Source organism: Tubulanus polymorphus, chromosome 2 (genome assembly GCF_964204645.1).
Source record: "Tubulanus polymorphus chromosome 2, tnTubPoly1.2, whole genome shotgun sequence".
NCBI lineage: Eukaryota > Metazoa > Nemertea > Palaeonemertea > Tubulaniformes > Tubulanidae > Tubulanus > Tubulanus polymorphus.
The window spans coordinates 27894905-27908839 of record NC_134026.1 but is presented as its reverse complement, the minus strand read 5'-3'; the positions used below and the strand labels follow the sequence as shown (position 1 = coordinate 27908839).

The window sequence follows — 13935 nt, the reverse complement described above, 5'->3', positions numbered from 1 at the left end:
CGATGGAAATCAGGTAGATCTGAGCTAATAAAACAGTTTCTGAAATAGTATTCACATATATTTTGTATATCTTAATTAACATTATACTACATATTATGTGTACAATTAAAATACATTCTTGATGATATCTACAGAAATATTCCATATAAACACGTATGCTATATGATAGCAAAACATATGTATCCCCATCATACAAATTTGACATCTTACATTTAAAACGTATTTTAGACTACAATAAATCTAACTCTAGGCATATACCGGGGATATAGATGTCTGAATAAATAGATAAAATTGGAGACATGCATTCCCACTAAGTCTGCGAGATACTGTTAAACTAGATAGATGAATGTTTAGCAAAGTAATTTAAAACGGCTGATATAAAGATAAGATACAGATTATAGCACATACATCAAAAGATGATACATTCAAAAATCAATGCTGAAAATTAATGCAAAAGCTGTGTTTGTTGAAAAATTGAATAACAAAACTTTGTGAGATCAAAAAAAATCACATCAGCATACCGGGTAATACATGCACTGATCTGATTCATTAACAAATTTATACGGATAAAAATCATTTCGATGTAGTCTCAATTTTCTAAGTTTGAGCTTGCCAAATAATCATAATAAAATTTGACGAACTAAACAAAAAATATCTTAGGACAATTGATAAGTTTTACGTTGACTACCAGTTAAATACATTTCTAGTATGGACAAAATAACACTGATATGTTGTTCCACAGAATCACATTCTATAACCTCACTTTACAACACAGGCTGTAAGGATGGTTGTTGAAATAAATTAAATATCAACATAAATACACAAGACATGCACCAACAGAGTTACGTTGAACGGTGGATAAGTGTTAGGTGGGTGAATCTTCAACAGACAACAATGAATGTCATTCCATAAAATCAACTGAAAAATCAAAATAAACAATGCAATCAATCTATGTAAACGTTGCAGGAATAACAATACACATACCATAAGTCAAACGTTCGAAATAACAAATTGCAAATCATCTATCATTAATAAAAATCAGTTCAGTGTAAAATGTTTTCATGCTTGGAACAAATCTCAACAGTAATTGTTGACCGATACATTATATAGCCATGTTCACACGTTATCTAGAACGTTCCAAATTTAAGCCATTCAAATCAGACCAAGCACTCATGCTAGCAAAGGCTGTTCTAAATCCGTTTGTTCCATTTCAAATCACAGTGTTGGGTCAAGCTGTACCAGGGTTAGCAGCAGATTCAAAAGCCTGTGTGAATGCACAGCAATGATTTGGTTCGTTCTGGGCCAAATCAGGATGGACTAAGAAGGGATAGTGTGAACACAGTTTATGCTGCATACTGGTACAACTCAATTCTGTCATTACAAAGCTAGATAATAATCAAGCACAGTGCATAGTGGATGATGAAATAAACCATACCATGTAATTAAGAAATGTGAGAACTAAATCACAGGTTAAATTACCCTCATTTCATTGATACTTGATTAGCTGATTGAGAAAAATGGATTGAAAAAAAATCTCTAAACATTTAATCGGTGAATTCTATCAATCTTTAATTTGTTGTATGAATATTTCAATCACCAATAGGTTTGATTCTTTTTTCTCTAAAACCTCATATTGGCTTATGAATCATTTTTGATTATATTTTTCTCCAAAATTGTCTTATTAGATTTGATTGAATGAACCTATTAAAAGATAGTCGAGGAGTTGCTGAAAAATTTGGTAGAATATCTTCCAGTAAAGCTGTTACCTTTTACATAACATCAAATACGGTATAACCTAGCGAAAATATACTATACTACATTGTTTTTTTACTCCACAATGTCAATGACAATGTCAACCTTACATAAAAAATATAGAATTGCTTTCATATTGACATTGTCACACAAGTGCAACAGGTTTGAATTTAAAAAGGTAGTTTTAAACAGGTACAATCGGTTTCAAAGTGTTATTACTAATTGAGGATGTGTTAGTTGTAGCAGTACTAATAGTATCATGGTTACCTAGTGGTTGATCAGCTGATACCATTCTCGGCCTCATCGAGGAATTATCAGTTCCACGTTCATCATTAGTAGATGCCATACAGTAGGTGGAGGCAAGCAATGAACGGTCATCGTTTAATGATGCAGACTGTCGTCGTTTACTCGGTAATAGAAATATGATACTAGTCGAAAGCAGAACGTGCCATATACTGTGTACATAGAAATAATTATCGTCAGTCTCTACGAATGCGAACAGTACCAGTCCTATACCTGCCAAGCATATTCCCGGAAGTATATGGAATAGATAACGCTTTTTGCTTGGGAACAATGACTTTGATCGGTACATCCTCACACCCTGAAAAAGACCAAAGGTATCTGTAGTCAAATGCCTTTCATAATAACGTCACTACATGCTCATGTAATGAACTTACCCATGAGGTAATCATAATGAGAACAGCGGTTATGACGGGAACGAGAAATATCCAAATACCATGACGATCCCAGTAAACTCCCATCGCTATTAATAGTATTCCAAATGTATGAAATGAACTTCTGAGTACTGGTTGCAGCTTAGCCATACAAAGGATTGTTACCCAGAAAGATGAAATTGATCCCAAAAAATCACAGAAACTCAGTATATCGTATGGCATTATACACAAATAATATCCATAATCTTGATCACAGGCATGGTAGAACTGAAAAAATAATGTCGGCAGCGTCAAAGGAGCTTAACTCGACACAATAGATGAATGAAGAACAGGCATCATGACAACTTTTACTTACACTAGAGAAAAACATATTAAAAAAATATACAATTGCTTCAACATAAAAAGCTCTCTTAATTGCGATGACTATCGCAGGTAGAAAGAAGAGATTACTAAGAGTCAACAGTAAAACTGTGGCAATCATTTGAGCTTCACTCTTAGCATATTTTCCATCGCCACACGTATATCCACGCCAGCCTGAAATATGCATAAACCGGCATTTGAATTATCAAGTCTATTCAATCGGTTAAAAATGTTTGAAGTCCGACACCAACCTGAATCACATTTACAGGAACTGAAATGATAAAGATAACTATTGAAGTAAGTGCATCGACCGTGTTTTCCACATTCGCCTTCGACGCACGGGTGACTTGACAAAATTATTTGAACTTCAGTAGAATTCTCAGTACAATCTCTGCAAATGAAAATAAAATGGTATTGTGTATCAAATACTGGAAATCAAATCTAAAATGTGATTTCTCAACGTACGTTTCATTGCCTTCTGTACAATGTCGTCGAGCCGCTAGATACCACAGACCGTACTCGGGGTAGGGTATATAATCGGTCACTGAATCATTTTCTGGATGTAACCATATTTGACGTGATCCACAGAGAATTCCATCATCACTCACTGGCACGTACTTCTGTTGTAGACAAAATTCTATGCTGATGTTTTTCCGCTTCTTCATTAAGATAAAAATATTTAAATATCAGCACGAAGTTTACAATAAATAGGTTACCGATTCTATAGGCAAAACTTACATCTTTATCTTTTCGTTTTGCCTGAAATTTTAGGGTACCTCCCATGTCTAACATTTCATCCAGTTTAAACCCATATACGGCTGTCCAGTTTTGTAAACTGATTGTATTCATAACTGCTGGTAACAACATGTAATATCGATAAAACCGGCCTGAGGAACGAACTGTGTCTATATCAACACTTCCTATACAGGTCGCATCAGGGTCAACGACAACTGGTTCATACGAAACCATCTTGCCTACAAAATCACGAAATCAGAAAGAAAATTAAAATATTTATCAGTCACAAACTTAATACCATGAAATGATAATTTAACTTGCCCCGTTCAGAAACTTTGTCAGTTTCTGCATTTTTTAGAATTGTTGTATTCGTTGTATTCCACTGTTTGATATTCAAGTTCACCATAGAAGGACTGTCAACATTACTTCGATTTGTGCTGTTGATAGTCCTGTTATACCCAGCATCTTCTGTTTGTATTTGTATTTTTGCAGAATCCGAATCTTTATACTTTATTTCAGTACATTCTGAAAATGCCATAGTTTCCATATCAAATCATTTCTGTTCACGGTACATAATCAGGATTGTCAATTCAGAGATCGAAAAACATCAATCGAGTTAATTTTACCTTTGTAAGTTATCTGAAACTTGAAATTAACCCCTGATCCTTCAACTAGATTGAAGTATAAGTAGTTCCATTGAAGAGGTACAGGCTGTGCCTCCTCATGAACACACGGTCCTGGTTTCTGTATACAGTTAGTTACTAGACTTGTATAGGTAGATGGTAGAGCTGCACCATTAGTGATGATAACAATTGGACAACTTCCATTTGAAACATCGCTGCTTTCACAATCAGTTATATTAACTGTATAGCGATATGTAAATTGAGGGAGCTGGTATCTGAAAAGATAATATTCCAAGTCATAGGATACTGGGTATTGGTCATTTGTTGAGAAAAGCATTTTCTAAGATGATACCAAATAAAAACTTACTTGAAGTAGATTTGAACTGATTGATTAGTCAATTCAGCTTGATGAGTGAAATTTTGGTTATTGACAACTAGTATTTCATTAATATCTTCCCGAGTAAAAACGATATGTCGTGCGCTGTAAGCATATCTGCACTTAGTGTGTAAACCCTGAAAGGCATTAATAAACAATATATTGTAAACAACACTGTATAGTATAGGAAATAAATAACAATTAAGTTAATCCTATGTAAATCACCTTTTGTTTGATAGCTGTATTTGATTCTTCGACGAAAGCGGCGGAAAACCATCTTCCCGGCGTTGGATTAAACACACCAAATGCGATGGGATGGTCATTTGTATTCAAAGGAATTTTATAATTGTTTTTATGAGTCAACATGAAGTTTTCGGGAAAACTTTCGTTTTTCGGTGATATGACTGGATAACCATGAGCATGTAAATATCTGAAAAATGATTTATTTTAACGCACATGTATAAATTGAGGAGGATAAAGTATACAATCAATATACCATACATGTTCACAGTGGCTGGATTGGAACATTCAGAAATACTGAAGGCCATAAAAAGCCATCGCGAGGACTGAGTTTGTTCTGGAATGATGTATGAAGCGACTGCTACACTTCCATAGTTCTTATACGTGGAAACTACAAGTCCATCGTGACTATGTTCAATTACATATCCTGCAAAAGAAAATGAAACGAATCATTACTATCTTTTACTTAGAATATAAATACAGTAAATTGACACATAAAAAATATGACACCTCGATTAACGCATAAAAAATGATGGTTTAAATTTTGACAGTATATCCACGCCATACAACCTAAGGTCCAATAAATGTGTGAAGGGCCAACTGTTGTCGTAGTAGGCAGGCGCACCTCACTTAAAACAGCCCAGGCGTTACAGCAGCAGGGCGCACAACATTGGGAATTGTAATTGTTGTTGAACTTTGGAAGAATGAATAATGATTTAAAAAACGAGTAGTGAGACGAGCTATCATTATATCAGATAAATAAGGATTGCGTAAGATAATGGTCGTGTGTACGTTATGTCTTCACCTGGTACAAAAACTGTGTGAGTAGAAATGAGAAAATAGATGATCAATGCTTTGTGAAGATATAATTGTCCGTAGAGCCCCAGTATTTTATGACATTTCGCCATTTTTGACAGAGGGATTCCCCATTATCATGACGTCATTTTCAGGAGATTCCGTTATTTCCGTTATCTAAGCCTGATTGCTGAAATGACCAAAAGCTAGTATTACTGCAGAATATGTCACTGGAAAACATTTTTCAAAAATTAATTCCGATATTGTATAACTAATTGCTTAGCATTTATATAAATCATGATAGACACCAATAGAAAGAGTTTGATTCTTTACTTGTTTCGTATTTCGTTTTAGGGCTACAATAAAAGTAGGTTTCGGATTTTCAATTCCACAACCGGATTTTAGTCATATTTCGAGTTGACGCGATGCGGAAGCTGGCAGGAAGATGAAGAAGCACACCTAGCTGAATGTCTTTAGAGTTATCGTCTCGGTGCAGTATTTGACTGGGTTATATATCGGTAAGTTATTTATGTTATGTTGCGTAATATTTTAGTTTAGTTTTGAGTTCGGGCTCAGGGATGCTTGAATCGGAGCGGAGCTGGAAGAAGATGAATTTTCCATGTCACACACTCCCACACACCGGGTTGGTGGTGATGTGACATGTCATTTTATTAGACTTAGACTAGACGGTAGTATTGTCAGATTTGAAAACCACACTTTCTACAATGACCAGGGCATATCATTTTGCTTTATATAGGCAGGGCCAGTGGCTCTTGTCATAAGTGTGCTAGTGATATCATTGTTACTGAGGAGAAATATGTGTGGAGCGCCCATTTGCTAGCCCGGTTCTTTAAATGACTTGGAATGATTTTCACGTAAATTGTAGTGATTTCTAAATTAGGTAGGATGAATGGATACACTATTCAATACATGATTATGGATTGTTGCTGACATTTAAACCCTTCAGAAATGACTTACTAGGCATGATAAATATGCTACATGCCAGTTATTGATGATTTTTAGGTTGGATGGTTAGATCCTACAATGATGCATTTGCTCGCAATATTGAATAGGCAAAAATAAACAAAATCATTTTGCTGTATTGATATTTCATGGATGCTGAATAATTGTGCCTGCAATTTTTCGGATTATGGAAATGTCTCCTTATTCTTTACTTATTTAGTGATTTAAGGTATAAAAAATGGACTATGTAATGAATCTGTCAGACAATGATAAGATATAGATTTGTATGAAATCTGGTTCTATTTGCTTTCAGTTTATAGTTTATGAAATCGATATCAGTCAGTGTAAATTTGATACACTTGTCTCATCTATCTTTATCTTCATGCAAGATGGATTAATATTCCGTCAGAATAACATGGCTGGTAAATGTACCCGTTATAATCTAATAGATCATCACAATTCTCTCGATCTTTATTAAGTGTGCTCATCGATTATTTATGAAGCCTATGTTAGGAACAGGATAATATTTCAGTAAAAAACCTCCATAAAAAGCTAGGCTAAAGTCATCTTTTAGATTTCTATCACTTTAGCAGACTCCAGTGGTTTCTTGTCTCCTACAGCACAATCCAGTTGTTTCTGGGCCTACTTGATTTTCATTATTCATTTATCGTTGAATCTTTAGAGTTTATATTATTCAAATAGGCCAGTATTCTTAAGTATGATGTCCAAGGGATAGGCTATAGGGTCTGGGACTTATTTATGAAAAATCCTTTCTGCAATTAGCCTACTTTGTGGTGCCAAACAAATATATTTCATATTCGTAATAATCAAAGTACAATGAGTACAAATACATCATTATTCACGATGTCTGCCATTTTTGAAAATGCAGTGTATTTTCCAAGTATAAGCCAAAAAAAATCACATAGAAATAGTTCACTTCTTTTTCTGCTCAGCTCTCAGTTTATTAGATTTTCGCAGCTTTCATCATTGGAATAATGATAGTTAGTGTAGGCCTATAATAAACAGAGCCCTTCAGTTAGTTTTCAGATATTGGAGGAGGTGTGATGCAAACTACTCTATGCGCCTAACCACATATTGCACATGTAATAATATCGTCCAATCAATACAAAATTGATTTTGTGTCTTCAAATTCTATATTCCATCATCTACTCTCTGATATTTAGTTATATAATCACAATGTGCGACCTTTATTTTACACAGGCCCTGGATATCAAACTGCATATGTTTAATCAGCCTTTGAATCTGTGATTAATGCAATAAAAACGATTTATATTAATGATTCATACTTCTTGTGAGACTTGCTATGATGTTCCTTCTATTTCTATTAGTTAGCCTACAGCATTATTACCGTTTCATATTTAAAAGAGCAAAATTTCATGCTTGATTCTCAGAATAATTCCAGACTACAATTTGCTTCACAATCAACTCTTATTAGATAGGCCTATTTGGTCTTTGAATGAATTCTTGACATATATCAGCAGGCGCGGATCCAGGCCATTCAATGACTACAGCACAGTGAAAAAGGGCACCAACTTTGAAAAGGGCCAGTATCCATGCCCAGCGAGCGACTTAGTCTCGAAGCAGATAACGGGGGTCTGATGGGGGCCTTCAAATTCCATGTTTATTTTAATGCATTTCCAAGCACTTGGTAAGGTCAACAGGGCAGATTCTAATAAAAAACTGATCTTAGCCTGCCTTTTTACGAGATTTGTTCAGAATTTGTGTGCCATTTATTGGCATCATGCCACTGTATCATACCTTATTTAAAGATTTTTTTGGCAAAATTTTGCCCTTTTTCGATTAAACTTATAGAGCAACAATAATATCTATTTAAGAATAGTGCCTTTTTGAGCAAGGGAGAGTGCTTTTGATTTTGGGGAATTTATTTTCATTCACATTTTGCTTAAGGTCTAGTCCTTAGGATCCGCGCCTGTGGGTAGCTTCTTAATACCTGGAAATCGGGGAAAAGTCACGTTATTTTGTTTTCTTTAAAAAAGTCAGGGAATTTTGTAAAAACGCTTAAAATCAGGGAAATATCAGGGAAATTTGTTTAGATTGCTATTATCACGTGTATAATCCAATGTCTTTCATATTTTGTATCAATTGATTGGATTCTTAGCAGATCGAGTCTGGGAAAACTATTTGCATTTCAGGGAATAGTTGGGGGGGGGAAAGCAAGTCAAATAGAAACTTGTCCACCATGTGTATGCGTTGTAGGCCATTAGTATTGCGAAGATGGTCAGGTGTTTTTACGCAGTAAGATGAATTTTGAATAAATCTCATCTTAAAACAATCCTTTTTAAAGAACATTTTTATTAACAATCGTAATGTGTTTTTGCAGCTTAATTTTGATTTTAAACCGCACTGAGACGCTGAGTAGTGCAGTTTTTGAATGGCTATTATTATTAACGAAAGAAACAATTCATTATATTGCAAAAAAATATCTTGCAGTGCTAAAGTTGCAGTGCTATTTGACGAGTTGATATTTGATATCTCTCACATTCTCTACTACGGCTTCAGTCTCAGTCTCAGATGCTGTTCATACAAATTAATTACCAATAGTTTCTTATCTTGAATATGAGTATAATTTTTTCGCACGGCTTATCAATTCATAATGATCTTGTCATGCATCCATCATCCTATACAGAAATTGGTTATTGTCAGTTATATTCTGTTCATTATTCATATCATGTTTTACTGATGTATACTGATTGTTGTCAGCTGATACTTGTGACCGATACATCAGTGAAGTCCTCATCTGAAAATAATCCCGGCCATTTTCATTTATATTCATGGTATAAATGCGATGGCATACCTTCCAGTATTGCGACTAGTGAATTATTGATGTATGTTTCACAATGCCGGTATACATTATAACATGCTAGCATGTTGGAGGGTGAAATTGTGTACAAAAATCTTGAGTTATCCGCCTAGTAGACGCTTGATGTCTGTTGGAAAATTGCGGATTTGTCCCTCCAAGCGATTCCAGCTTAGCTTTCAACGAGGTAAGGATCAAGTATATCTATCACAGATCAAACGGAACGAAGAAGATCACACAGCTTCTATGTGAAATCATCATTAAACCATCAAACGATGAAATTCTGTTGCATTTTTTGAGTTTCCGAAATCAGTAATCTCAGAATCAACGATCAGTAAGGCAATTATATTGTTGCTTAAAAAAGCTAGCATCTTCCATGTGCTTACGCTACTTTTATACGCTTACTTTGTTAGAAAACTGTCTCAAATATACTCTTATGAGTTATGAGTTAATTCTTGATTAGGCTGAATTTTGATCCGGCATTTTGTGCTATTGATTGAATATTGTATTGGATTGTATAGACACATTTTTTAATCTACCGAAAATAATTCATTTTATCTGAAAACCTGTCCATACATGAATATGCAAATGTCTCGCAAGATAAGGTATCATGGCTGAAATCATTTGCTGTTGAAAAATTGCTTCCTTTTCATGATAATGATGTGTAGAAACTGCATCAGTGCGACATTCTCCGGATAACCAATCTGACTACTGCAAGTTGACATCACTTAGTACGACCAGTATAATGGTTTCATGAATAATCTGGCTTGAGTTCCTGGAAACTCAATTCATGTTCCGTGTCTTATAGACCTAAAAATGGCACGTTCTTGTCAATGTTCTATACCTTAGTATCAGGGGATGGTACAGTTATTGGTATGCACATCTGATCAATCATATCCTCCCTCTATTTTGCATTAGTTATGAGATATAGAAAAATATATTATGATTTACCGGTATATGCTATCGGTATATAAATCAAATATTCTGCCTTACTGTAACTAGGCAATATTTTTCTCTTTTCTGTAAAATCCTGTCACTGTCAATGAATAATAATCTATATTTCAAGCTGGTGCCATCATTATGCATTTGAGGTATCATCAACAATAATTGCACATGCTACAGAAATATGCTGGAAAATCTAACATTAGAGACGACATAATACAAGCATTGAATTAATGCTTTTACCGTAAATAAAAGTGTTTTTATATCAATGTCATTTATGCTAAAATCTTTACATTGAGAAGAATTAGGAGTTGACATGAGACAGGAATGTATGATATATTTGTGCATATTATGTCTAATTTTCTTTGTTTCAGTAGATAGCATTTAATGAAATTGTACTTTATACTTGTACGGCTCAAGTTTCCACTTCATCTTTTTCACAGTATGGCTCCTTCGGGAAAAACCATCAACTTTCAGCAGGAAAACCAATTAAATTGCAACTCCTGGTCTATTGATCGTGCATATTTTTATTTTCAGGACGAGATATTTGTCGCGCGGCTTCAGTAGAACAGTGACTGATTAAACTGGAGTTGGTTCTATTTTCTGTCAAAATTAAAGGTATTACTCGAGATGTTCATTTCAAGAATTGTTATTATTGCATCGATATCGATTAATCTTTCTTTGCAAATTTTGTCAGTAATTTTTTTTCTGATTTCAGAAGACACTCAATGACACAGAATCCTGTCGTAGATAGTTTTGTTATTCTTTTGGTGAGTATGTTGAAATGATCATTGATAACAAGCAAATGGCAATCATCAGCATCATCATCTACTGCTGCTGATGCTGTGATATTCTATTGCGCTGAAATCCGTTAAAATAGTCACATTGCCTTATATTGAATGTGTTTGCACTACTGATAATTAACCCATGAATTAGTCACAAAGCTTTTGTGAAGAGCTACTTAAGTTGAACACTTATACTCATTGTATGTGTGTCCGTGTGTGATGAAACTGTCACAGTTCTTATAGTTATTATAATGCTGTGATATCGACTGATTTCTAATAATGACAATGGAATGATATGTTTTATCTTCTGATACATCCATCAACCTATGATTATTATACGTTGCAATCCTTTCATTAGTCAGGGTGGTCACTGACCTGGAAAACTCAGGGCATCAGAAAAATCTGGGAATACAAAGGGAATTTGACTTATTTCGCGAAGAACCTGAAAAACTCACGTAATTTGGATTCGTTATTGACCAGTCATTGACCGTTATTGACTTTATCACTACGTAATTCATAAAAAAATTAATAAATTGTAAACATTCTAAACCAAGAAACTGCTAAAATTTACTCAGGGAATTTTGTGTTATGACGTGGAAAAAATCAGGAAAAATTCAGGGAATCCGTAAATTGGCGAAAAGTGGCCTCACTATTATTTGATGGGGTATTTTTAAACTATGTGGCAAATAATTTCCTCAAAGAGTAAATGATACATTGTCGTTTTGTTTATTGAATTGCCGCAGAAAGCTTTTTCAGGTTTTATCCGCGCGATCATCAAATGGTTTTGCTGCTAGATCAGACTGTCAAGTCAACATGCTCCCTTACGATAAATTCAATTGCGCTCAACTGAAATGTCAGAAGCCACTTTCACTCCGCGATATACTTTAGGCATATTCAAATTGGTATATCATATGAATTGTTGCGACAACGATTCATTACCTATAGATTTTTCGCAATTCGATGTGAATAATAAAAAGAATTTTCAACGAATATGGACTTACATAAATAATTTGCCACAACGAATTCAAGGTTTTTCTTCTTGAGCATTCTCTTCTACTATTGGTAACTATAGTGACTGTTCTACTGCTATGAGAAGATCCCCGTCTCATTTGTCAAATAAACATAAGATGGAATCAATAGAAGGGTGATAATGTAATTTTCCAGTATTCTGTCGGTATTGAATTCGTTATATATGGCGCTCAGAACTGAACTCGGGTTTGCCGTATTGTATTGCGAGATGAAGAATCCTTGCTCACTTCGCTGTTATTGAACTCCGACCAGTGATTACAACCCCAGTGGTCTTTGTCTGTGTACCAATGTTTAAATCCTTTGACTGCTTTCATTGATTTACTACTGCTTCCTTATAAAGAAATACATTTACAACATCAATTGACTGTCATCCTTCTTATCCGTATCATCAGCAAACTATCTGGAAACTACACTTTTATGACGCTGAAAATCCAATGATCGAATTTTGTCTCGAACACTAGCGAGCCTCTTTTGGAATATAATTATGCCTATGTATGGCTTCAGCTCAGTAAGGCAATAATATTTAAGATGTTTGAAATTGAAAATGTGTAGAATTGATATTCCTTCTAAAAGAATGCTGAATTTTTAGAATTGCACTTCCACAACCTTTACATGATGCTTTTATAAGTAATTTGCACTTGTTTGCATTTTCATCTTTCTTTTTGTATATAGAGTTAGGAACAATTGATTTTCATATGATAAATTGCGTTTCTCTCTTTTCTCCCTGATAGAATATCAAATGGTTATTGATTTTGGGCAGCGGGTCAGACATTGAGTTGAGCTTATTGTCTTAAGGCGGATAGTGTATTCTATTTTAGCAAGATTTCTGGATCACTCTTCAAAAAGTCTTCAGAAAAATATTTCAATTACATTCATGCACGCAAATTACATTGTACTATGATTTAATAGCTTATAGCCATTGAAATTGATGAATTAAAAAAAAGTAGATTATGTCTGAAGTGTTGACTTCTAGGCAAGGGTGCTGTACTCAGACAGTGAAAATGAAAATTTGATAATCATGGTAATTGATGCTTGGAGGTATGCTTTATGATTAGATTAGTGTTTGTATTATGATTGTCGCACTAGGGCCGCTGGAAGTGTAGTTGACTGGACTAGCTGTCTAATACAGGCTTTCACATTCGCATTCTTTGATTAACTGTGGGAATAGTTTTAATCTTTGTGGATTAAATGTTAATCCCGCAATCAAGCATATCTCTACCACACCCGATCAATGCTTCATGTGGCTTGACTTTGTATCTGATTTGCCGGGGATGTGAGATGGAAATAAAGTGGCTTAGTCTCCAAATCACTGATACCATTTTCTAATGACTTACCATCAATATTCTTGTCTTCCGGTTGCAGGTTGCAGTTGCACGAAATTCTCTTCTTACTTCAATTTACGGACATGTCATTGAAAAGATGCGATCAATGGTGTTAGGCCTACGTGAATTTTAGTCTAAGTTTTTCTGGGACTTTTTCTAGCCTTGGTTTTTCTGTCACCCAAAACGTATATAATCTGTAAATCGTAGAAAGTCGGAAAGTCTTCGGATTAATGGTATTCCTTGAATACTTTATGCTGTAGCGTTGTATTCCATCCCTTGGGAATGTCAAAGTATAACGTTACTCCAATTCACTGATATTTCCCTCTATTTCATTTCGCTGATTACTAATTCATAGGATTTACAAGAGAATGCAAAGTATGGCTGTTCGTATGATCAATAATTAAAAGTTTATTCAATTGAATGCCTTCAGGTTTAGCCAATAAATCTTGTGCAGAGTCGCGTGCGCCATGTATAATTCATAATCCCAAACTTTTCAAATA

General features: G+C 34.6%; 2 protein-coding genes across 5 annotated transcripts in view; one reads left to right on the top strand and one right to left on the bottom strand.

Annotated features, from left to right (window-relative positions):
* Window positions 1–3: 3 nt before the first annotated feature.
* Window positions 4–5674, bottom strand: LOC141898681 (post-GPI attachment to proteins factor 6-like). 2 transcript variants are annotated; one of them, XM_074784716.1, is made up of 14 exons: window positions 5566–5674; window positions 5022–5187; window positions 4746–4950; window positions 4512–4657; window positions 4148–4419; window positions 3843–4046; window positions 3525–3760; window positions 3252–3445; window positions 3038–3177; window positions 2782–2960; window positions 2430–2693; window positions 2020–2353; window positions 1767–1795; window positions 4–918 (listed from the first exon to the last, which is right to left on the bottom strand). In XM_074784716.1, exons 1-13 carry the CDS (start codon window positions 5666–5668, stop codon window positions 1770–1772), a joined length of 2469 nt encoding a protein of 822 aa, XP_074640817.1. In that variant the 5' UTR covers window positions 5669–5674; the 3' UTR covers window positions 4–918; window positions 1767–1769. The 2 variants fall into 2 exon arrangements, with proteins under 2 accessions (XP_074640817.1, XP_074640819.1); XM_074784718.1 differs by lacking the exon at window positions 1767–1795 and having other exon boundaries at window positions 3252–3447; window positions 3524–3760.
* Window positions 5675–5976: 302 nt separating this feature from the next.
* Window positions 5977–13935, top strand: part of LOC141900009 (uncharacterized) — a 62579-nt gene continuing 54620 nt past the window's right edge. For all 3 annotated transcript variants that reach the window (XM_074786700.1, XM_074786699.1, XM_074786701.1), the window contains exons 1-3: window positions 5977–6073; window positions 10837–10917; window positions 11018–11069. The gene's annotated coding sequence lies outside the window, so the exon portion shown is untranslated. The remainder of the gene's footprint in view (window positions 6074–10836; window positions 10918–11017; window positions 11070–13935) is intronic.